The 23567-nt window shown below is 40.9% G+C and overlaps 1 protein-coding gene across 4 annotated transcripts in view; it reads right to left on the bottom strand.

The window, feature by feature from the left end:
- Positions 1 to 23567, bottom strand: part of dcc (DCC netrin 1 receptor) — a 298212-nt gene that overhangs the window by 194811 nt on the left and 79834 nt on the right. For all 4 annotated transcript variants that reach the window (XM_044173877.1, XM_044173878.1, XM_044173879.1 and 1 more), the window contains one exon: positions 4434 to 4796. In XM_044173877.1, the coding sequence (XP_044029812.1) occupies positions 4434 to 4796 (363 nt within the window). The remainder of the gene's footprint in view (positions 1 to 4433; positions 4797 to 23567) is intronic.

Genomic DNA, 23567 nt, shown 5'->3' with positions numbered 1-23567 from the left:
AGATGGCTCTGTTCTATTCGAAGTGTCTCAGTGAGCCATGACAGTGTGACAGTGAGCAAGCACGCACAAGCTGCTAGAATGGAAAACGAGGACTCTCAGGGCACTTTCATCATTGAAGGATAATATAAGGTGGAGGAACTACCTATATAGGTCAAAAGATCAGCACTATATGATTCAGAAGATCACGGCGGTCCCAAGCCTTACTAGGTTGAACCTCTGGCTGGATCCGCACCTCCTGAACCCAAGGCTATCAGAGGTCCAAGAGAGAATAGGAGATGTCAAGGAAGCAAGCTAGTGTTGGCTCTCCTTAGCGTCTGTGATGATTACCTATGGCCATTTTCAATTCAACTACCTCTGTGGCTCAGCAGGTAGGGGTTGTCCATTAATCCCTGGGTTGGTGGTTTGATCACCATCTCCTCCTGTCTACATGTGGAAGTGTCCTTGAGCAAGACACCAAACCTAAAAGTTTTGGTAGTTAACTGCCATTGTGTGTGTGTGTGAATGGGTGACTGAAAAAGGCAAACTGTAAAGTAAATGCAGTCCATTTACAAAATATTTTGGTATTAACTACCCCGACAACTGTTATATTCTCTGTGGAAATAAAACAGTTCAGCCAATGTTCTGCTACCAAATTTGGGGTCAAGAAAGGAACTATAACTCAGTCTTGGCTATTTTGTCATGTTTGAGGATGGGCCACAGTTCAGCTTTAACTGGCCTTTAAACTCCAAGGAGACGCATTCAAGCTAGTTTTAAGCAGAAAAGTTATTAACCTGTATTGACATAATCCACCAACAAGGATCTATAAGATTATGAGTGCAATTGTAATGCATCTGGTCACAGTTTTTAATTTAAAATGTTACTTTCTATTTAGTTTTGTACCAAAATGAACATTGCTTTAAATTGCTGTATTTGGTTTTATTGTCAATGAATGAAACAAGTGTCAGTGCTGAATTGTAGATAAATAAAATGATGTTAAATTCAAATTGTCTTTCTCTATATACTCTGCTAGACTCTCTCTTTCTCTCTCTCTCTCTATTTCCCTCTCTTTATTGTCTCAATCTTTGAATTTCTTTGTACTGAGTGTTCAGTCTGTGTATTATTTATGTTTCGTTTTTCTTCCTCTCTCTTTCTCTCATCCTTCAGCTGTAGTCTCTTTCTATTCCTCTTTATTGTCTCTCTCTGCTCATTCTCTCTCTCTCTCTCTCTCTCTCTCTCTCTGAGTGTTCAGTGTTTCTAATTAATTCCTAGTTTACAGTCATCTCTGAACACCCCCCTCCACACACACAGTCAGACTACTAATTGAATTTTTAAGCCTCTGCTGTTCATTAGAATTTTGCCTTGTAATGTGTTGTGTGTTGCCTGTGTGTGTGTGAATGACATGCAGGCAAAACTGATTTATATTTTAATGTAATACTGGATTTGTTGTGAATTATTTCTGATTGTGTGTCTGTGTGTGTGTGTGTGTGTGTGTGTGTATAACAAACACAACAACAATAACTACCATTTTTACCTCTGCGTCTGTATCAACCAGTACAACCAATACGTTTAAAAAAGAACAATACGGAATGCATGTTGGACAAACCAACGTGTCCAGGCCCTTATTAGTACTTGGGAAGAGGAGGCCATTTAGAAGGAAGTGGTGTAAGCAATTAGAAGCAAAACTGAAAAACTGCAAAGTGGTTTGACATGCTGTATATCGTTTTGGGCACTAACCAGCCCCTGCAGTGCCGTGGAGTCTTCATTAGTGTATCAACTAACATTTAACAATATCAGCACCACTTCCGCTTACTTCACTCGCCTACCAAACAGACCATAAAAATGTCAAAATTGGTCCATCTGTCACCTCTTTTATTACATATAGGTAAAATCCCCTAGTTTGTAAAATACAGTTGAAACTCAAGGAAGAAACTAGCACCAACGCAGCACAAGGCAGGACCGCAGTGCTCAAGTCGTGTCTCAACACCTTTTTTTATTATCTCGTCTTGTGGGTGTTTTGACTCAGAGTCGTCTTGGTCTTGTGGGTGTTGCGGTTTCGTAGGTGTTTTGACTGGGTGATTTTTTTTTTATTTGTTTGTTCTATGTTTATGCCTTTCCTGCCTAGCATTGCTGGCTGCTAATGTCAGTCAGCTTTCAATTCAGAATCAGAATCAGAAATACTTTATTGATCCCCGAGGGGAAACTCTTTTGCTACAGCAGCTCACTGTCACGTCAGTGCACACAGGACTAGAAGTACTAAGCAAAAAAATAAATAAATAAAATTCCCCATATAGATACAAAATTCTTTAATATTACATAACTGTTATGTTATTTACAACTGCATGTAATGCTTTATTTCAGTGGTTTGTCTTTGCCATGTAACAACCAGAAATTAGTAGTTTTATGCACAAATGTATGGAATTATGTCAGACTTTCATAGTGAGCTTATATGATTGTGCAAGAAAGTTTTGCTTCTTGAATATATATAATTACATTTTCAGCGGGACATTGGACTCCACCAGGGTTGTATCTCGTCAGCGATTCTGTTCGTGACTTTAATGGCTAGGATCTCAAGGTGCAGCCGGGGGTTGTCCAGTTTGTGGATCTCGGAATTGCTTCTCTGCTCTTTGCAGATGATGTGGTTATGTTGGCTTCATCAAACTGTGACCGCCAGCATGCACTGGTGTTTTTATATGACAGATCCATTAATAGAATTTTGTTTTTAACAGATTAATCAGCAAAGAAAATAATCATGAGGTGCAGTCCTATAGACACAGGAGTTCTATCCTGTATGACCTGACTGATGGAGGGCATTACTATGGACACTGTGTAAACCAGATGTGATCAGTTTCAGTTGAAGCAACAGCAGTAAAGGTTCTCACAAAAGTATGATTTGAACTGGAAAGAGGTCATCATCAGAAAAGTGGTGATCAGCTTCATTCAGTTGATGGCTGCTCCAGAGATTAACTGAAGACTACTTTTTTTTTTTTATTGCTGATAGATATGAGGAACTGAAGAAAATTCTAGAATGTCAGAGTAGTAAGGACACCTTCCAGCAGTGTTTCAGCGGTCTCTCAATTCTGCATCGTTTGAAGGATGCGGTCTTCGAAGGCGTGGCCAAACAGAGCATTGTTAAATGACACGGTCTGGTCTACGGAGGATTTTTTATTTGCGTCACCAGCTGGCTCCGCCCTTATCCTTGCGTCACGAAACACCTTGACAACCTTGACAGCTGCAGTTGACAATCGGCACACAGCTAGAAATAGACACCACTAGAAACAGAAATGAAGCAAGACATTTAAATTTTATTGTTTTACATTTTAATAAAGGAAATGGAGATGCTTCACTGCCACGCGATGTACAGTATCTCAGGCTGAGAGAGGACTATGGCCAGGTAAACAGTGCTGGAAAGTAACTAAATTGTTATTTAGTAGTGGTAATGTTCTTGATATGTCTGTTGAGTGGTGACAGCACAGCAGGTCACAAAGACCAAATTATTGGGCATTAAACTATGTCAGCACAAACTTAATTTGTTGCACTCTGTGGCTAATTGATGATGTAAATCATCCAATGTTTGATTAGTCTCAGATTTGTCTTTCACTCCACATACATTTTTTCCTCTTGCAAAGCAAATACAAATTTGAAATCCCTCAAACTTGTAAAGTACAGTATATTGTCCCACAGTGTAGACAGCGCATACTGTTGGTGATGGTAATGCACTTAAGCCTCTGTGGCTCTCTGTCTTAATGTCTTCCATAAATGGTATTGATCTTAAGCCACACTCCACTTACTAAATTACATTACAGTAGAATTACTTTGGTTCTATTAAATAAATATGAACAGTAAAATAAATGGAGGAAGCTGAGCAATATTAAGTCTGTGTACGTGTGTGTGTGTGTGTGTGTGTGTGTGTGTGTGTGTGTGTGTGTGTGTGTGTGTGTGTGAGAGAGAGAGTTGCCATGGTAACTGTCAAGGACAGGTCAAGGTATTATGGCAGCATTAATCTGAATGAGGGAATCTCTCCTCTCCTTCTCTCCTCTTGTTTCCTTCTCTCCTCTCCTCTCCTCTTCTTAGGAGACCATGTTGGGAAAAAGCCAGTAAGTGGACCTTGAGTTGAGATTATTTTGATTATATTATATCGAGTCAAGTGGAAGCAAACTGTAAAGAAGAGGACCTAAAATTGAGCCCTGTGGCACACCGCAGCTGATCTCTGCATGTGAGGAGGTGGCATTTATAATTATTTTAAGAGCAAGTTTGGATTTAAATGGAGGATCTGAATCAATCAAGGGCTGAGCCATATACAATGGCTAAGTCATGCAGACAGTTCAATAAAATCAAGTAATCTGAAAGTTCTGCTAAGATCTGATAAAACTAGTGAACAGCTACCTGTATGTGCTGTTAGCAAAACATCATTTGTGTGTTAGAATAGGATAGAATAGAATACAGCAGACTCTTACCGGCCACAGTGACCCTGGCGGTCCGGCTAACGATGCTCCCCAGTCCGTCCAGTGTGGCGAGGCACTGGTATTCGCCCTCGTCAGGCCGGTGGTGCCGTGAGTGTACAACATTCTGCACTAGCAGTGAGCCGTTAGCCAGCTGCCGCCGCCGCTCATCCACCACTGCACTCAGCAGCACGCCGTCCTTACGCCATGTGATGGTGGGAGGTCCTGCCACTGCATCGGACTCCGCCTGGCAGTCGAGCTGCAGCACGCCCCCTCGCACCGTCACCGTGTCCTGAGGCTCCTGGGTGAAAGTGAAGTCCACAAAACCTCCGAGACTAGAGGAGGAGGAGGAGGAGGAAGATGAGGAGGCGTCTGAGGCTATAGGAGGAGAAGAGATGAGGAGGAGTTACATGAAAGCACAGAAACATGAGATCACTGATAGAACATATAATTATTATTATAATATTATTCATTATTCATTAATACAAATGCTCTCCATCACATAAACTGACAACAGAGCTGCAACCACACAGGTGTGGTTCATAACAGGGATGAAATACAGCAGGGTGTCCAGTGGTGGATGTGCCACATTCAATGCAAGATACAATACATCAAAACAAAATAAATAAAGTAGTAAGTCTGGAGGTTAAAAAAACATCTCATAACGCAAGATCAAAAGCGATCATCACAACTGGGCTGCAGCAACTGCTGCAGGGTCCAAGACCCTCGGGGACCCCAGAGGCCCCATATTCATTCTGTGTCAGCAAACTGATTAATTGCAAATTTGTTTGTGAATAGACACCACTGGCATTATATTAATTGAGATGATGAGGACCTTAACATGTGTCCTGCATTATTGCCTCTCTAAATGACCACAAATAGGGATGTCATTGGGGGCCCCAGGGCCCCATAGAAGTTCTGGCCATGGCTGTAAGGGTAGTGGAATATAAAAGAACAACAGAGATAAATTCTTCCTATTAACTCCTGTCTCATTGACACAGTGTAATATTCCTTCTATCCCAATGAATTCCACAGGATTAACCAATCAGATGTCAGCCCCAACTTTTCATGACTGATAGAGGAAAACACACACTGGCAGTGTATGATGCAGGTCAAAACATCCACGAGTGAAGTCACAGTGAAGGACAATGACTAACTTGGTTTTTCCTGAATCAGTCATTAAATGGGGCCAGTTTCCACCGTCTGACCATTTGTCTCACACACAGTGGTACAATGAGGGAAATACACAGATGTGACACATATACTGTCCCCGCTCAGGTGTTTACATGCCTAAAAACAGTAGCATTTATCCAGATGCTACCTTAGCTCAACTTTGGCGGCAGCTGGATAAAATGTTAGCAACCTGGTAAACGTTCACTATACTACTACTATAGTTCACTGCCGCGTTATGAAACAATGAAATAAAAACAATATAAAATGAGCAGCCCCCTCTCCACCTCAGGTTCATCCCACACAACAAGTCTGTTTCTTTATTAGCTAAAGACTAACGTTACGCCACTGCTGCAGACTTCATATGAACGTAACGTGGATTTAAGTGGCTATAATGAATATTTTTATAATAACAATGGATGAAATGTATAAGGTGAAAGGGGCCGCCCGAAGTGACAATCCCACAATTAATTTTAATGAATTTTACGGACCACAACGTTACCCTTTTTACCTTACCCTTCACTCTCACAGCTCACATAGTGTCATTTTTGGCCACATCAGGCAGCTGTTGGCAGTGAAAACGCATTAGAAACCCACTGTACACTACACTCCAACATCTGCTCAGCACCAAGTGGACAGACACAGTTAGCAACTGTTATAGTGGAGCATGCCCCCAAGTTGACAAAAAAGAAGTTATTGCAGTTTTAGGTGACAGAGGCACTGGCCAAACACGCTGTTCAGCAAAATCTCATTTGAATTAGGATCAATGTGTGGAATAAACCTCAACTGATTCTATTTAGTTCACATATAAACTAAAGTTGCCATAGTAACGTCATGAGTAGCCCACATTTCCTGACTCATTGTAGTACACCTTCTGTAACAAGTCCAAATGATTCTCAACGTATTATTTAGAACATGTTCACTGCGAAGCCTTGTGAACTCTGAGCTCCAAGTTCCACAGCAATGGTCTGTTCCTCCTCTGTAGTTTTCTCCTCACTATGGCACATTTAACCACAGGTGTGAAGAGTACTGAAATATCCTACTCAAGTAGAAGTACTGTTACTTGTCTGACATTGTACTCAAGTAAAAGTAAAAGTATTTGTGTAAAAAAGTAAAAAGTAGCTGACTTAAAAAGTACTCAAAGTAAAAGTTACTTAGTTACTTCCCCCACGTTGATTTTTATAACAAACACATTTTGGTTACCAAGGTTACCTTCCACATGCTTACTGTGTAAAATGTAGCCGTCAGCTCCCAGTTATAATTAAAGGGAGATCAGAGCTTCCACACACAAGTCTCCAGAAAGACACAGCAGCTGAAGGCTGGATTAGAAAGCGTCTGAAAGGGATAAGATGGCCCCGGAGCCCCGGGAAGGCACAGCAGTTAGCTTCTGGGCAAAAAAAAGCAAGTCTCTAACATGCAGCGTTGGAGAGATATTTAGTTTGTCACATACGACATATTTTGATGTGTAACTGGAGCTCTGCTTCTTCGGATCGGAGTCGGACTCCTTGAAAATCAACCCCTCGAGCTGTTTTGGCGTGATGCATGACATTCTGATCTGGTTGGCTGGTTTTTGATGCGATGCATTTGACTGGTGTCTGGTCCAAGTCAGCTTTTTCCCCTGTTGATCATTTTAAGGCAAAAATAAATCATTTACTCAGTACGGATGTAAATTACTGCCTTTGAAAAATACTCAAAAATGTACAAACACACGAAAAAGCTACTCAATTACAGCGACAGGAGTACATGTAATTCGTTACTTCCACCTCTGCATTTAACTGCAGTAACCGATAAATCTTTGTGATGTTTATGGAGAGGAATATGATGAAATGTATCTCTGGGTTTGGTATTTCCTCTATTTGTGCACTTTTTTTGTTTTTTTAACACACGTGTCTTTCTTGGTCAGATGTAAAATTAGCTACCTCAGCAGTCAGTATTTCCATGCTAACAGAACTGAGAAATCTAGGTAGAAATATATTTTGCATCTACATAAACTGAACATCGATGAAGCAAAGCTGAATAACATTGTGATCATTAGCATTAAAATGTTTGGCTCCTGCAGATTTATCTTCATGATTCCAATATTTCTGTGACCAGATTCTGGTTGTGTGTGCTCATCTTTTCCAACATGAACCAGAACTTTTCACACTGAGACAATCAAACGGTTTTACAGGGGGGTCAAACCCACAACCACTGCTGCCTGGCTCGAGGTGTTGAACCGCAGGTGGAATCAAACCCATAACCCATAATGCTGTTCTCTGGCAGCAGGTGGAGAAGGACTACAGGTTGTGTTTATTTTCTCATGCTTGTATCTGTTTATTCATTTATTCATGTTTTGGTTGATGTATTTATTCATATCTGTCATTAGTTTTGGCAGATGTGTCTCTTCACAGCAGAGAACATGACTGAGTTTGACCTCCGACCTGCAGTGCTTTGCTCTGCAGGATAACTCAAGCCACAACCTGATGTATTCTCTGTTTTTATGTTTTTATATTTTGTTTAATCTTGCGAAAGGCTCTGACAACGGCGAGCGCCGGCGGCGTCTCTTCTCTCGTCTTTGATGTCGACGCTGCTAAAAAGTCTTTCATCCTGATCAGAGAGGCAGTTTGTTCGGTCAAAGCCGCCGTTCAGCGTCTGTGTGTTTCCTGGAAAGACTGAACAGAGACTCAGAACAACCTGAAGTCACGTCATTACGGCAAAAGTCGACTTTGAAGCGCAGCAGATGTTCTTTCTTTGTTTTGGATTCTTCTTTTAAAGCCTCACAGCTTCAGTGTCTCCTGCAGGAAAACTCTGATCAGACACACATCAGGAATAAAAACTGAACCCTCTGTGGGTCTAGAAAACATTCAACACTCTACATAAAAGTCATTTCTCACTAATGACTGGATTTTTCCTTTCAGCATAGCTTTGTTTTTTTCTTAAATAATAGGACAAACACAGAACCAGGAACAGAACTAATATTCTCTAGTTTCTTTTAATTATTAACATTTTCATATTTAATCTATTCAGTTAGGTGTTCAGTTATACAAGTTCCCTCTGGAAATCATTATAAACTCTACACAACGTATTAAACTAAAACTAAACTAAAATAAGTCATTCATAACTTTGTTGCTACTCTCCCTATAATTAGTGGGGGATTAAATCATTCTTTCTAGAAAACTTCCTAGGAAATGATTGGGAAATTACAGACCAATTTTGTACCTCTTGACATATGGAGGACGAAATATGATCTACCCATAAATAAACAAGAGTGGTAACTCAAAATGCTAAAATAAAACAGAAAAAACTCTCAGATCGAAAATAACAATTTGTGTCATTTTGTTAATCACATATTTACTTCAATGCGCCACCTACAGGACGAAAGGAGCAGAAGCTGCTGATTTTACTCGTTATAGACTGATCGACGTGAGAAGAATCCAAGTGACTCTTTGACCGTGGTTCGCGGTTAATTCAACAGAAGACACGATGAAGATAATGCATGTACTACAGAATGTCTCTCTCTCTCTACATGTTGTACCTCGTGCTGCTGCAGCCTTTACGTTAATGTGACAGCCTTCACTGCAGGCTCGTGTCGTCATGGAAATGGTACAGGTCTGACCTGGAAAGACTGCTGTCGGGACTTGAACGTAAAAGTGACCAGGGTGCTTATTGAGACATGAGACCGACATGTTACAATGGGGCAGAAATGAGCCTGTCACACAGTCGCTTGCCCCGCATGGACCCCCCACTGCTCTGTTGCATTTTCATATATACAGAAGGCCAGGGAACTAGCAGAAACATGTATTGCTCTTTAAAAAAACAGCAATCAAAACAAATAAATCTTGTTTTTTTTAAATGACGGATCCATAAGCATTTTATTTCCCGACATGAAGGTCTAAATGCTGTTTCAGATCTCCACGTTGCCCGGAACTGAATTCTGGTGGAGAAATACTGAAGCCTTGATTTGATTTGATTTATTTTTGGATAAAAGTATACAAATTTAAATGTACGTTGTCTCAAAATAGTGGAATCAGCCTAAAGCGTGCATATAAACTACCCCTGGTTGTTTCCAGAGACCGGACCTCAGTGTCCTCAGCTGTAGCTAAAGCAGCGAAGCACCGTGAGCATCTGAAGCTGAATCTGTGAAATCAGGATACCTTCCTATCCTCCCTTATTTCTCCTTCTTTCCTTCTATAATTCCAGCTTCCCTTTCTCCCATCTTATATTTGTTTCCTCATTCCTTACTATCCCCCTTTCCTTCCCTACCCTTCCTTCTCCCTCTGTCCACCTTCTCTCCATTTCTTCTTTTGCTCTGTTTCTTTTCCTTCACGGTTTCCTTCTTATTGATTCCCCTTCAGCAGTCGCCCCCCCCTATCAGTAAATCACCATCTTGACAGCTCTATCTGTACTCACTCCCACCAGTCTCTCTCTCTCTCTCACACACACACACACACACACACACAGTCAGTTCATCAATGTGTCCTTGTCCTGCAGTTTGATGCTATCACTCTCTGTCTGCACTCACTCTGCTCTCTTCTGCTCTCTTTTCAGTGCCTGTTAGTCATTTTTTCTTCATATTTCATCTCTACCATGAAGCTAGTCCTCACTTCCATATTTTTGAACACTGTTGCTTTATTTTAATGGTCCATTATTTCAGAATCATTTCCAAACAACTTCTAGGAAGTTTCCTGGAAAGGATGATGTATTTTGGTACTGATTTGTGGGAAATTACATACAGTGTTCAATTTGTACAATTGTACAATAATTAATTCAACCTAGACAGTCTTTTAGTCAGAGCACAGCAGGTTAGCTGAAAAGTGCTTGCTCATGGTGGGATCTGTTGGATCTCTGTAAATAATATTATAAAGAGTTCGGTCTGGACCTGCTCTGTAGGAAAAGTGCAACAAGATAACTTCTGTTATGAATTGGTGCTGTATAAATAAAATTGTATTGAAAATGGGAAATTTGTCTACATACAATTCAACATAGAGAGAATACTTCCAATTATAAATTCATATTTACTTGGGTTTAAATTGAGCTTTCTAGAAAATTCCTATTTTCCCTATTATTTATGCCAGATTTAAAAATGCGTGACTACATACTGTAGTTCTTTCCAGGAAACTTTCAAGGAAATAATTAGGAAATTAAGGACCCGTAAAATTGTCACATTCTGCACAGGCCTTTTCCACCAAAATGGAACCGTTCAGAGCATTTCAACCAAATCTAAATTGGTTCAGACCCGACAAGTCGGTTCTCAGCTGGAACCAAAAAATAGCAGGTTTTCCTTGGGAAACCAAAGTGGGCATGTCATATTCTACAGGTCGTCGTCTACAGGTGTGCATTGTGCAACGGTCTCTGTTGATGACGCATCCTTGATTATAATGGTTCCACTCAAAACTGGTGGAAACGCGAGCTGGTTCGCTAGGTAGCACCAAGGTTCCAAGAATCTTGAACAGAACCGGTTCAGGAACCAGAGCTAATTTGGTGGAAAAGGGCTCTCTCTCCAGCCACATTCCCACTTCCCCAAACCTAACCATTCACTACCTGTCCACCAGATGCCCTCTCACTTTTCCTCTGACTCCAGCCACTCCCTCTTGTCCTGCAGTTACCCCCTTCCCCCCCGGTCCCAGTCACCTGACCTTCCCCCACCCACCCGCTCACCTGATCCCACTTTCCTCATCAGCCCTGCAGATATTGGCAGCAGGCTGAGGCCAACAGGCTCAACAAACTGATCCGTAAGGCCGGTGACATTGTGGGGGTGGAGCTGGACTCTCTGGCGGTGGTGTCAGAGAGGAGGATGCTGGGTAAACTACACGCCATCTTGGACAGTGTCTCCCACCCGCTCCATGATGTGCTGGTCAAACAAAGGAGCACCTTCAGCGGAAGACTCATCCCCCCACAATGCACCACAGAGCGCCACAGGAAGTCTTTCCTGCCTGTGGCCATCAGACTCTTTAACTCCTCCCTCTAAGAGTCAGTCTGTATGACCCGAAGTCACTAAACTGGACATTGGATCATTACATCTCTGCTATACTTGACATAATTGTGCAACATTCTCTGTTTAATACTGCTGTGCAATATACTCTGTTTCAGTTTAATATTCCCTATTTAATGATATTTATTCATACCTCTATTACTGCTGTGCAATATCTACCATCTCATAATCATCTTAATAAGCTACACTTTACTTGACAGTTCACTATTACTATTACTTTATACCGTATTATTATCATCAACCGGTAAATCCACCTTGTACTTCACACTTGTTTTAATTTTATACTTATACCCACTTGGTACTTAATTTATCTGACCTGTATTATAGTGTATTCTATTTTTTGCTTAGTACTTCTAGTCCTGTGTGCACTGACGTGACACTGAGCTGCTGTAACAAAGAGTTTCCCCTCGGGAACAATAAAGGATTTCTGATTCTGAATCTGATTCTGATTTAACCAGCCCTTTTCCACTCATTCCCTGCCACTTTTTTTTACATTGCCATGTGCCTCATGCCTTTGCTCGCTAGCCGCTGTAATCTGTTACCTGCCTGTTTTTGAACCTTGCCTGATGTTTTTTTGGACTTTGGATTTGTTTGCCTGTTTGGACTGCCTTCTCCGGTATTGCCTGCCTCATGGTTCTGTAAGCCTTTAATTAAATCATTGAACTGATCCTCTCTGCCTGCTTCTGTCTACATTTCTAATCTTTATTTTTAGTTTCATTTTCCATCTTATTTTGCATTAATTATGGCATTCTAACCCTGTTTTTATGTTCATTCTATGTCTATTTTCATGTGAAGGACTTGGTGCATGCAATTTCTTTATTGTAAAGCACTTTGAGCTGAAACAATTAGTCAGTTCATTGACAGCAACAATCTTAATTATTACACGTTTAAATAATTTCTTAATCAAATGGCAGATAATTCTCTGGATCCAGTTTCTAAAATTAGTTGAACCATTCACCAAAAAGTAAAAAAACACAGAAATGGATAATGAAGACAGTAACCAGTAAACCATTTTTAAGTTCTTAAATTCAGCAAACTAGAGATTGCTGAATTTAAGACTTTTCCAGGACATGCAGTATTTTTAGGGCCAAACCGAAATGGACCCATGGAAAACCTGCCCAAACCCAACCAGTCCAGATCCAAAAGGCACTCAGCACAGCCAGACCTGGTCCATAACAGTGACCCCGGTCGAGGGTCAGGTCTCCATTACTAAGCGGCTGTGGCTAAGGAGATCAAGCGGGTCATCCACTAATCACAGGTGGTTCGATCCCCACCTCATGTAGAAGTGTCCTTGGGCACTGAACCCCAACTTCCCAAATGCTCCCGATGGTCAGGCCAGAACCTGGCATAGTAACTGGCTGCCGTGTGTGCGTGCGTGTGTGAGAGAGAGAGAGACTGGGTGATTGAGAGGCAAAGATTGTATAGTGCTTTCAATAATACAGCCATTTATTTCCTAGGAACAGAGTGGCCCTGTGAAGATCTGTATAGCAGACACTCTGCTAGTCCAAAATTTGCTGTGACCTCAAGTGAGTCGACCCCACACTGGTTGGGAAACTCTGAGACCCAATTTTATAATAGAGGTAGAAGGATATAGAGCCATCCAGGAGCTTAACTGACAAGAGTCAGTGACAGCAAGGTGGACAACAGCCGAGACCATCTGAACACACACACTCTCACAGTGGCTGACAACATGGGTTAGTGTCTGAAAAGCAGACTGCATTAAGACTCTGGGCAGCGTCCAAAAACTGTGCGTGTTTAAACTCTGCCGGCTGATGCCTGCCAGCAGAGAAGCTTCTTGACGGAAAGGAGGAAACAGGAAGGAGCAGAAACTATGAAGGGAAAAAGGAGGGATGATCGTCCAAAAAACTAAAACCCCCAATCTGTCACAGAGACACCATGCAAACTGTCAGACAGCAACATCAACTACTGACATGTTACTAAAACAATCTAAGAACTATTCAGCAGCATGACCAAACATCACCCTGAATTCACTGATGAATCCTGGAATCATTAATCTAATTAGTTGGGCTTTAGTCTTCAAAGCTGATACCAAGAAATATGTCAATGTGTATCTGGAAGGTCAAGCACTAGTACTTGTGTAAATTAAACTTGAGAAGGAGTGCAGCCAGCAGGGAAGAAAAGTTTGAAAGTACAATGGGAGTTAATAAGGGCTGCCAGCCAAACGCCAATGATTCAGATCATCAGAGCTTCCAATTCAAACCTCAGGCTAGTCGAAGCATTACACTTCATTTTCCCGCTGCATCATTGTACACACACAACAACACTATAAACTTGAACCTGTCTTGTCTCAAAATGGCCCGACTGCAAAGTGAACTTTTCACGTCACTGATAATAATCAGAGGCACTAAAACATGAGTCCTACAAGTAAAACATCAGACGGGACATGTAGCTGTTATAGTGGTTTATTGTGGGGCGGCGGCTGCTTTGCAGAGACAGTGCCGGCCTGTAGTGTAACTGAGCAGAAGCCATGATTACAGTAATGTAGTATTTCTCACAGTCCTAGTTAAGATGTAGTGATAAAAATGTGAGTGTTTAAAAAAAAAATGGATTAGTTGCTTAGTTTTGCTCAATTCCTGGATGTTTATTTGATCCCATAGACACTCAACTGAGCCAAGATAGCCTAATATTGCTGTTTGACATAAATTCAGACTACACCAAATTCATAAAAAAGGTCTGTCCTGAGGCATTTGTTAGTTTCTGAGTCTGGGAAAGTAAAAATCCCCAAAACTACTGTATCTCTTTAACCAAATCACACACATTTAGGCTATTCTATGAGATCTCCTTTTGATAACTAATTTAATATTTTTTCACTTCCATTCACCGAGCCTCCCCTGAAACTGTTTGCAGCCCCCCTGGAGAAGCTGCCTCCCACTTCGACAACCTCAGTTATAGACTAATCCAGGCTGTAGGCGGAAGTCAACGCCGTGACTGAGGTGGCATCTCACTTCTCACCAAATCCACGCAATCACTTTTTAACAGCCTTTTGCTAAGTAATATGTGCAAGGAATCCTGTAGAACCTGTTACATAATCTTTGTAATGCTGTTTAAATAAAGGCTGTAAATAAAAAAAAAACTTCAACTCACCAAAACCAAACTGACTGGTATGTGCTGTCATCAGCTGCTCCGACAAAAAACTACCAAGTGAAAAAAAGAAAGCAAAAATCCACAAGTCTGTGTTCCATGAAATCACGTTCACTTTAATTCACCACTAAAGACCAAGCAGCCTGCCCACACAGGGCCCGCGCTGAGCCGTAAAGCTGGCCTGGCCTCAAAGTCTGTCTGCAGTGTGCCATCTTGCTATAGCAGCTAGGTGCTTGTTTCCTGGCCGACGTTCCACGATTGAAATAATGTCTTCCATGTGATTACAATGCAAGAAATAATGTATTGCAAGTTTAATGATTTAAGCTAGAAAATAATGCAAGCTCCACAGCACTTTCTCATCCACACTGTGGAGGTCGGACAGAAGTGGTGCATTAATGCAATTTTGTGACAATTTCAGACTGGTGCTTTGAGCATGAATAACTTCCACAGGCTACCTTTATCTGTCGGATAAAGTGAGTAAACCAAACATCTCTGTCACTGTCAGTGAAAATGCATTTAGTCAAACTCAAGTCAAGTGTATGTGAGTAATGTAGTTGAGTGTCGAGTTAAATAGGCTAGTACGGATGGGCGATATGATGACGATATGAATCGGTCTACTGTTTTCTATACAGTTTATGCCGAGGTACATATGTGTGGTATCTTTGGGTGACCACTGGCACTGTTGGAAGTCAATAAGCAGGACAGCTTAATGGCAATGTTACAGTTTTATAGGAATTTTAGCATCAATATGATGAAGAACCTTGATTTGTCAGGTATGTAATTCACTGCAACAACCAAAAACAACCTGTTCTGTCTGGTTATTTCATCTATAACAATATTCCAGTTGATTACAGTATACTACAGAATAGCATGATATATACTGATATAAAATGACATAATAATATATTGTGATAGAGGATTTTATCCAAATCACCCACTCCTATTTTTCACCCACTTCAGCTCACTCCTTCTAGATTTCACTGTGGGTTTATTCATTTGAGTTATGGATTTTTGGGTCCAAAATTCTATAGCAATTGCACATTACCAGTTTGTACCTGGAAGACACTACAGCTACACTAAACAACAACAACAACAACAACAACAACAACAACAACAACAACAAGACAGCAGAGTTGAGTGATACACCTGTTAAAGCGTTCCTGTTATTGTGTCCACTCCCCTCTAAGTTCAGCGTAAACCCAAACTACATCCCTGCTGTCAGATACATTTACCAACCAGCCAGCAGCAGGCCGCTGGCCAATTATACCCCCCCCACACACACACACACACACACACACACAGAGTTTGTAAGGTCCCATCTGCAGTGAGGTCTGACACCAGCTGGACAGCACCAGTGTGTGTGTGTGTGTGTGTGTGTGTGCGTTTAGCATTAAGCCTTCATTAACAAGTCTCACCTGTCGTCCACCCTTTGTGTCTCATTGAACTATAACTCCCATAATCCCTCTGACAATCTCACAGCTGAGCTCAACAAACACACACAAACCAATCAGCAGTGACTGACATCTGTCCATCCATCGGATGATTCCTAGGAGCAGTTAACATTTGTCATGCCGTTCAAACTCATTTCTGTGTCTGGAATAGAAACATGATGATCCCGTTCTTACTCCAGCCTACAAACAGCCATCGATGAGCACAACAGCACACCTATTAGAACCTGTGGGCGTCTGGGAGCACGCTAGAGCTGTGTCACAGGCCTACCAGCCCAGAGTCTAGCTCTGGCTGTAAGGCTGCATCATTTCAGGAAGAACAGGAAGCACGTAAGAAACAATAAACAAATAATGTTCTCTGTCTGTGATTGGTTAATGAGATGTCATATCACGAGAATGTAAAATATACAAAAAAAACAAAGTAGTTTGAACTGTAATTTGTTGCGTCTCACCACACACACACACACACACACACTGATATTAACACCAATTGGTCTTAATTAGCTGAGTCTCATTCAGCCTGCTGTTTCCTGCTTTCCTGTGTGTGTGTGTGTGTCACCATCATCAATCGCAGCTCGTTTGTTTTAGTGTGTAAATTAAATTAACGACAGCAGATGTTTCAATGCTTTGGAACAATAATAAAGATCATTTACATTTCTTATTTATACAGCTCCACGTGGGGTTCACTTGACAGCACTTGTGAGTATAAATCGTGCTCAAGTAATATAAATATTCTGAGGTTTAATAAAGATCAACCAAAAAAAGATTAATTATTCTTACACATTTATAAATGTATCAATAATGTTATACAGTTTTTAGACATTTTAATCAGTATCTTTGTACTTATTATAAATTGTTTTTTCTTCTTCTTGTTTGATTGTTTTATAGATTTAATTATTAATTTCTGTAACTTTATGTCATGTTCAGTACTCCGTAGATATTTATTGTTAAAACAGAGAAAAGGGAGGAAGAAACAAACAGAGGCGTGACACAGAGAGAAAATGACAGAAGAAAAGGATAAAGACTGAATGAAAGGAAAAGAAAGGGATTAGTTTCAAACACACACTGATGTGTATGTGTGTTTTCCATTTGGTCCTTGTCAAAAAGCTTCGAGAGACAACAGTGACACTCTATCCCCTGAGACAAATAGGATCATATTCACTCTGTGTGTGTGTGTGTGTTTGCAGGTTAAAACCCCAATAAGCGTTGTTAACGGAGACCTTTACTGCTGTCAGACACAATTACCAACCGGTCAACAGCAGGCCAATTATACAGACACACACACAATCAGTGAATGACAATAACAAGGTAGCTTACTGTCAAAGATGTGAGGAGGGAGTAGCTGTCATAACACACACACACACACACACACACACACAAGGTAGCTTTGTGTCAAAGTGAAAGGGGAATAGCTGTCATACATGTCACTGGAACACACACACACACACACACACACACATTCTGCACTAGGTCCACTGCATCTGTCTCTTTAAATCTTAACCATCAGATTAAATCAATGAGTTTATGAATTCACCATAATCTGATTTGTAGCAATGTTGCGAAAAATGGGGTCATCACTTTTTGTAGAATATATAATTGAAATTTATGATTTCCCATAATTCTGTTCCAATTGATTTTCATGGTCATTACAGTGATTAGATCCAAACTGATCATTTAAGGTCATAGCTGCCAACACTCCTGTTTTTCCCGGGTTTCTCCCGTATTTCAAGGCCATCTCCCGGCGCCCTCCCGTTCTGGTGTTTCTCCCAGGAAACTCCCATAATTTGCATGGCCCTCAAACTTTATTATGAATACATGGATCCAAGTTTTGAATGTTGTCTGATGTCATCCAAGTTGCCAGTTCATCTGTGAAACACATCACACCACACAATCCACACACCGCCGCCAAAAAAACCTTCTTTATTTTGAAACCTAAATGTTGGCAGGTATGTTTAAGGTACAGCGGCCAACTTCAGACACAAAACTGTCTCACTGCCTCAGGAGTTACAGCAGAGTTAAAGCTAACTGGTTCTGTTAACAGTTTGAACATAGTTAATGCTTACTAGTTAGCCAGTTTGAATAAAGCTAAAGCTAACTTATTTTCAACACAGTTAAAAGCTAACTGGCTAACATCAGCCTCTGCTAACACTCTATACAGCTACAGCTAAATGGCTAGCTTCAACATCTGATATCCATGAACACAGTTACTTATAACCAACTAGCCCCATGCTAACAGTCTAAATAGAGTTAAGCTATGCTTGCTTCTGCCTCTGCCCTATTACCCTGTACACGTCTAAAGCTACCCAGCTAGCATCACAGTTTGAACGCAGTTGTCTAACCTCAGCCTCTGACAAACACAGACCGTCCTCCCAAAAATACAGCCTTATAGGTTATCTTTGCAAGCATGATGTGTCAAACACAGGACTTTCACCCAGGAGACCGCTGTTCGTGTCCTGTGTGAAACCAGGCTATTTTAACTTAAGTAAGTTAAGTTACATCACCCACTTACATCATGCCACGTGATTTACTTATTTTAACCCAAACCATGAGCTTTTCCTAAACTTAAACAAGTAGTTTTGGTGCCTAAACCGAACCAAACTGCGACCATTTCACAACATTAACCATGTGTTTATTATTGTTACCATGACAACGAAGATCCAGTACGTTTGTCGCTGGTACTCTCCGACAGTCATCTTTAGTTTTTTTTTGTCATCGTTTTGGCAGTCATTGGCAAACGGCCTGTTCTGTCGTTTAGATATGAGGACGTGTTGGATAAACATGAACACAGTTAATGGTTTTCCTCTTTTGTTTTCTTTTGTGACTATTTGGACAAGTGTGTTATGTGTTAGCTATGACAGAATCAAATCCAAGTGGCTTGCCTCAACCTTTTCTAACAGGAACAAGATAAATTACCAAATGGTTATTTTTATTGTGTTACTAATTTGTAGCACCTCGTTAACGAGAACATGAACACGGCATCAAACTATTTAGTTTGAAAACACATAACCTAATGCTAACCATCGAACCAGCTAGCCTCAGCTAGTTGGTTTCTGTAGCTTTTACCCTCTCCTCAACACAGCGAAAATGGACCTTCCACTGAAAGTCTTCCTATGTGTTCCTTCTGTGAAAAACCGTGTCTGAAAAATGACTTGAACAATATCTGTAGCCTATAAAGTTGCAGGGGTTACCTGCTAAGTGATTGTGACAAAGCTGATAATCATCCATAATCAATACAAGCTGGCCGATTAGTCTGGGTGTAATGTGATCATAGACAGAGTAACAGTATTCAGAGACAGATTTGGTGTGCTCACAGTGGGATCATATCACGGATAAAATCTGCAGTGTGAAGTGAAAACGGTGTCAGAACAATTCTATTGGTCTTTGATCACAGATTCACTTCCTGAAAACCCTGAGAGTCGAGAAATAAAACACAGCAGCTAAAATCTGCATGATGAAAGGGAAGATCAGGATGAAAAGAAATATCAGTGAGGGTGAGTGGAGGAGTGGTAATGTTCTGGGGTTTTATTTTAAAGCCACTAATTCCCTCTTTCTCCCTCAGTCTTCAGTTTTCCGTTAATCTTCTTTCTATTCCTCTGCTATCATCTTCCTTTTCCTGGTTTTTGTTTACAAAATGTTTTGCATCCTTTGCTTTTTTAGGGTCAAATAATAATTATGATATATATAAACTTAATTTTTTTTTAAATGCAAAAGATTTAAGTGCACATTTATGCTATTTTTTGAAAAATGATCAGCTGTAATCTTAAATATACATAAGTGATTTGTATTTCATTAACTTAAACCACCAGTATGGTTCTTTGAAAGGATTTTCTTCCACAGTTGAGGCTGAGTTTCTGTAGCAGATGTTTGGCTGAGAAAACTGAGCAGGAAGAAACAGAAATTGGTTCCATGTTGATGAGAAAATGTCGATTTCAGCTGGAAACCATTTTCAGAGTTGGAAGGTCAGCAGTGTGCAGCTCAATCTGATGGTCTACCAGTCTGCCTCCACTGCCACAAACCTGCAGAGTCTGGTGGAAAAGGTCAGTGTAGCATGACTGCAAGGCGGTGGGCATTGGGGGGCAAGTTCAACATTTGGACCGGAGCCTCCACCACCACCAACTACTCCACCTGAGGATCTCGGTTGTGAAAAGCCAAATCAGGTGAAACGGGACAAATATCCAAGTTGCATTTATAATATAATCATTTGTTAGTAACTAGCATCATGGGAGTGAGTGGTTGGAGTACTCAGTAAAGGCAGATGCAGCTTTTTGTTTCCCTTGTAGGAAATTTCGTTCAGCATGTGCCAATGTTGATTCAACTTTCACCAAAAAGGGATATTACAATTGGAAGCATGCAACTGGATCCAACAAAGGCTACTTCTAAAGAGCATCTGACATGTGAGGCCATCTGGAGGAAGTGAGAGAAATGTAGCATTACTGACACTGAGATTTCCACATTGATGAACACAACTGGGTAAAAATGTATGCTACTTCTGCTCCATTGTGGATATTTTGGCATTTCTGCCAACAAACAAGTTGGCTTCGAGAGGTAAGCTGGATGCATTTGATAGTATATCAGAGGGGGGCAGCGGAGATTACACTCCGAAAAGACAAGCAGCTAGCCAAAGTCGTAAAAACCATTCCTCGCAATGCAACTTATACCAGTCATGACATACAAAATTAACTGAATGTGTAGTTACGGATGCCACTGTAAGTGATACAGGCAGAAATTGGTTCACAATCAAAGTCAATGGGACTTGTGATCCCACTGGGTGTGAGAACATTTCTATTGTAATTTGCCTTATATCCGAAGACAGTAAGGAGGTGACAGAGTGTTTACTTCCCATGGCCACTGCCAAAGCCAGAACTAAAAAAATTTACAGGAACTAACAACAGTTGGATTGAGCACTACAAAAATACTGAGTCAGGGTTATGATGGTGCTTCAGTCATGTCAGCGCTGGACCAGTCATCTGGCTACGGTCACAGTGATCCTTAAAAACTTGGAGGATATCTCTGCAGTACTGTCAGAGATAAACAGCACTCGGGTCTACAGATCAGAGGTGAGAGTGGAGGCAATTGGGCTTCTTCAACACATAAAGGAACCAAGCTTTGTGTTCATTGGACGTGCAGTGCACAAGATATAATTGCTTCTTGACTCACCAAACAAGCAGTTACAGGCAGAGGACATAGACCTACTTACTGGAGTGAAACCGTGAGCTGAGGTGTGACACTGTATTTACTGTTAATAACTCCGGAATACAGCCACCAACAACAACGCAACACTACAACCCAGCAAAAGGAGACGTACCATGAACAGGAACCTTGTGGAGTACATTGCTGAGGAGAGTGTGGGACACAACGACACCAGCGACAAGACAGAGATGAAGAGATTCTATTTCAGTGCCATTGATGCGGTGCAGGGAGAGATGTATGTTTGCTTCAGTGAACACAATGGAAAGGAGAAAAGTCTCCTTGATGTGACAAAGGTGAAACCTATCCTGGATTTAATAGGACTCAAAATGGTAGAATCAAAGTACTGTGTTGCACATCGATTCCTCCAGTCACTGGCCTTGGTATTTGGTGCTTCGATCGCTACTTGTGAAAACTCATTGTCCACTCTCAAAAGTGTGTTCACCGACCGCAGTATGCTTCATGAAAGTAAGGCCAGAATCGTACAGCTTGCATTCGAAAAAGACTTGACCAAGAAGTGCCAGAACGAATGTTAGCACACTGTTTTCAGCTCTACTAATTCTGAGTAAAATGTCATTTTTTATGTGTTGTTGTACTGTGATAATGAAATGAGACTGAACTGTGTGGTATTAGTTTGGCTGAGCCCAGGGGCCATGGTCCTACCATCTTCACTCCCGCCGTAGAGCCGCACAAACATTGTTTTATTCTCCCACTGCAGAATGCTGTTTGTTGGGTTTCCCCTCTTTGAATCTTTGCAAGTAGATGGGATGGTACAGTGTACGCCATCCCAACTTCATTCATTTTTATAGTTTTGTACTTTTCCCTGTGCTGTGTTTGGACCTCCTGATGTGTTAGGAAGGACATTCATCTACAGTACATGGTGTATTGAGCAGCTTGCTCCTTTGTGTCCTTCTGTCTGGTGTGTTATTTTCCTGCATCTTTGTCAAGAGATTGCTGCATTGCTTTGTATCAGAGATCCTTCAGAGTAGTTGTCAAACCACAAAGAAGTACAGGTTGAAATCTGCTCTTGTTCAAAGGAGAAATTAAATCCTCCTCCCAGTATTGTCCCTGTTACAATTCTTGTAGCCTAAATGTTTGTCATGATGACCTAATTCTTATGGAGAGAGAAAATAAATTGTCGATTTTGCTGAATAAACTCTTTATCCCCCCCTCGGATCAGCTGGAAAATGCATCGTCACAGAGCTGAAAACAGGCTGTTTCTCTGAGCTCATCAAAAGCTAACTTTATAGAGATACGTTGTTCTCAGAACAGCGATGCTACACACACATGCTGATCTTATAGACCAAGATGCACTGCTGTAGATTAAACTACCCAACGGTATATAAAGTAGTTAAAATTAGCTCAATCAAACATTATGTTTGATCATCTTTGCATGGACATATCACATAAATCAAGTGTCGTGGAAATAAAAATACATTTTAGGAGTGTTTCACTTGTCTAAAATTGATTTTGATTTTGAAACCTAAAGAATGGACATAACCTGAATCATCTCTTTATTTCATGCAGTTTTTGTCCACTAGGAGTCACTGTCAGTCTGAGCCATAAACAGAATGTGCAATGTAGTGGACATTTGTGGGTGTGGTAAATAATTAGAACCATTTGCACTCATGCTGTGGTTTACTCTATTATTTTCTATCAGGGAACGTGCCACACCAAAAACGAAATGTCAGGTGATATACATTGAACATTGAAGAGGATTCTGAATACCGCTGGCCTTCAAGCATGTAGGAGAAACTACGGTGGCTGTAAAACTTGCGAAAAACACGAAGGGCCCTATCTAGAGCCAGTGTTTGGTTTGACCGTTCTGGGCTACTGTAGAAACATGGCGGTGCAACATGGGTACTAGTCATTATACATCCATGGTACTAGCATAGATTTATATAGATTTATGGTTACTTGGGAACAAAGAGGATCCGCTCACATGGATGTGTAAAGGAGAAATAAAGGGGTTCATTCTAATGATGATTATACACTTATGAAAACATACTTATGAATATTATATTCCATTTCTCCCATTTTCTGCCAATAGATCCCCCTAAATCTTACACGCTGGAACTGTAAATTGCAGTGTGTCTGTACCATTTCCCTCACACTGAAGGTGAATAAGATAAAATATTTGTCATTCTATATTTGTTGTTGCTGTTTAACTTCCCCCCCAAAAAAGCCTTTTCTGTGGGATCTTGCCAGAACAGCTCACTCTTCATACCGCTGTAGACCCACCTTGCAGTGCAGGTAGAGATTGATAGTTCA

Source organism: Siniperca chuatsi, linkage group LG18 (genome assembly GCF_020085105.1).
Source record: "Siniperca chuatsi isolate FFG_IHB_CAS linkage group LG18, ASM2008510v1, whole genome shotgun sequence".
Taxonomy (NCBI): domain Eukaryota; kingdom Metazoa; phylum Chordata; class Actinopteri; order Centrarchiformes; family Sinipercidae; genus Siniperca; species Siniperca chuatsi.
The sequence above is the reverse complement of the archived record's forward strand: the minus strand, read 5'-3'. Positions and strand labels throughout refer to the sequence as shown.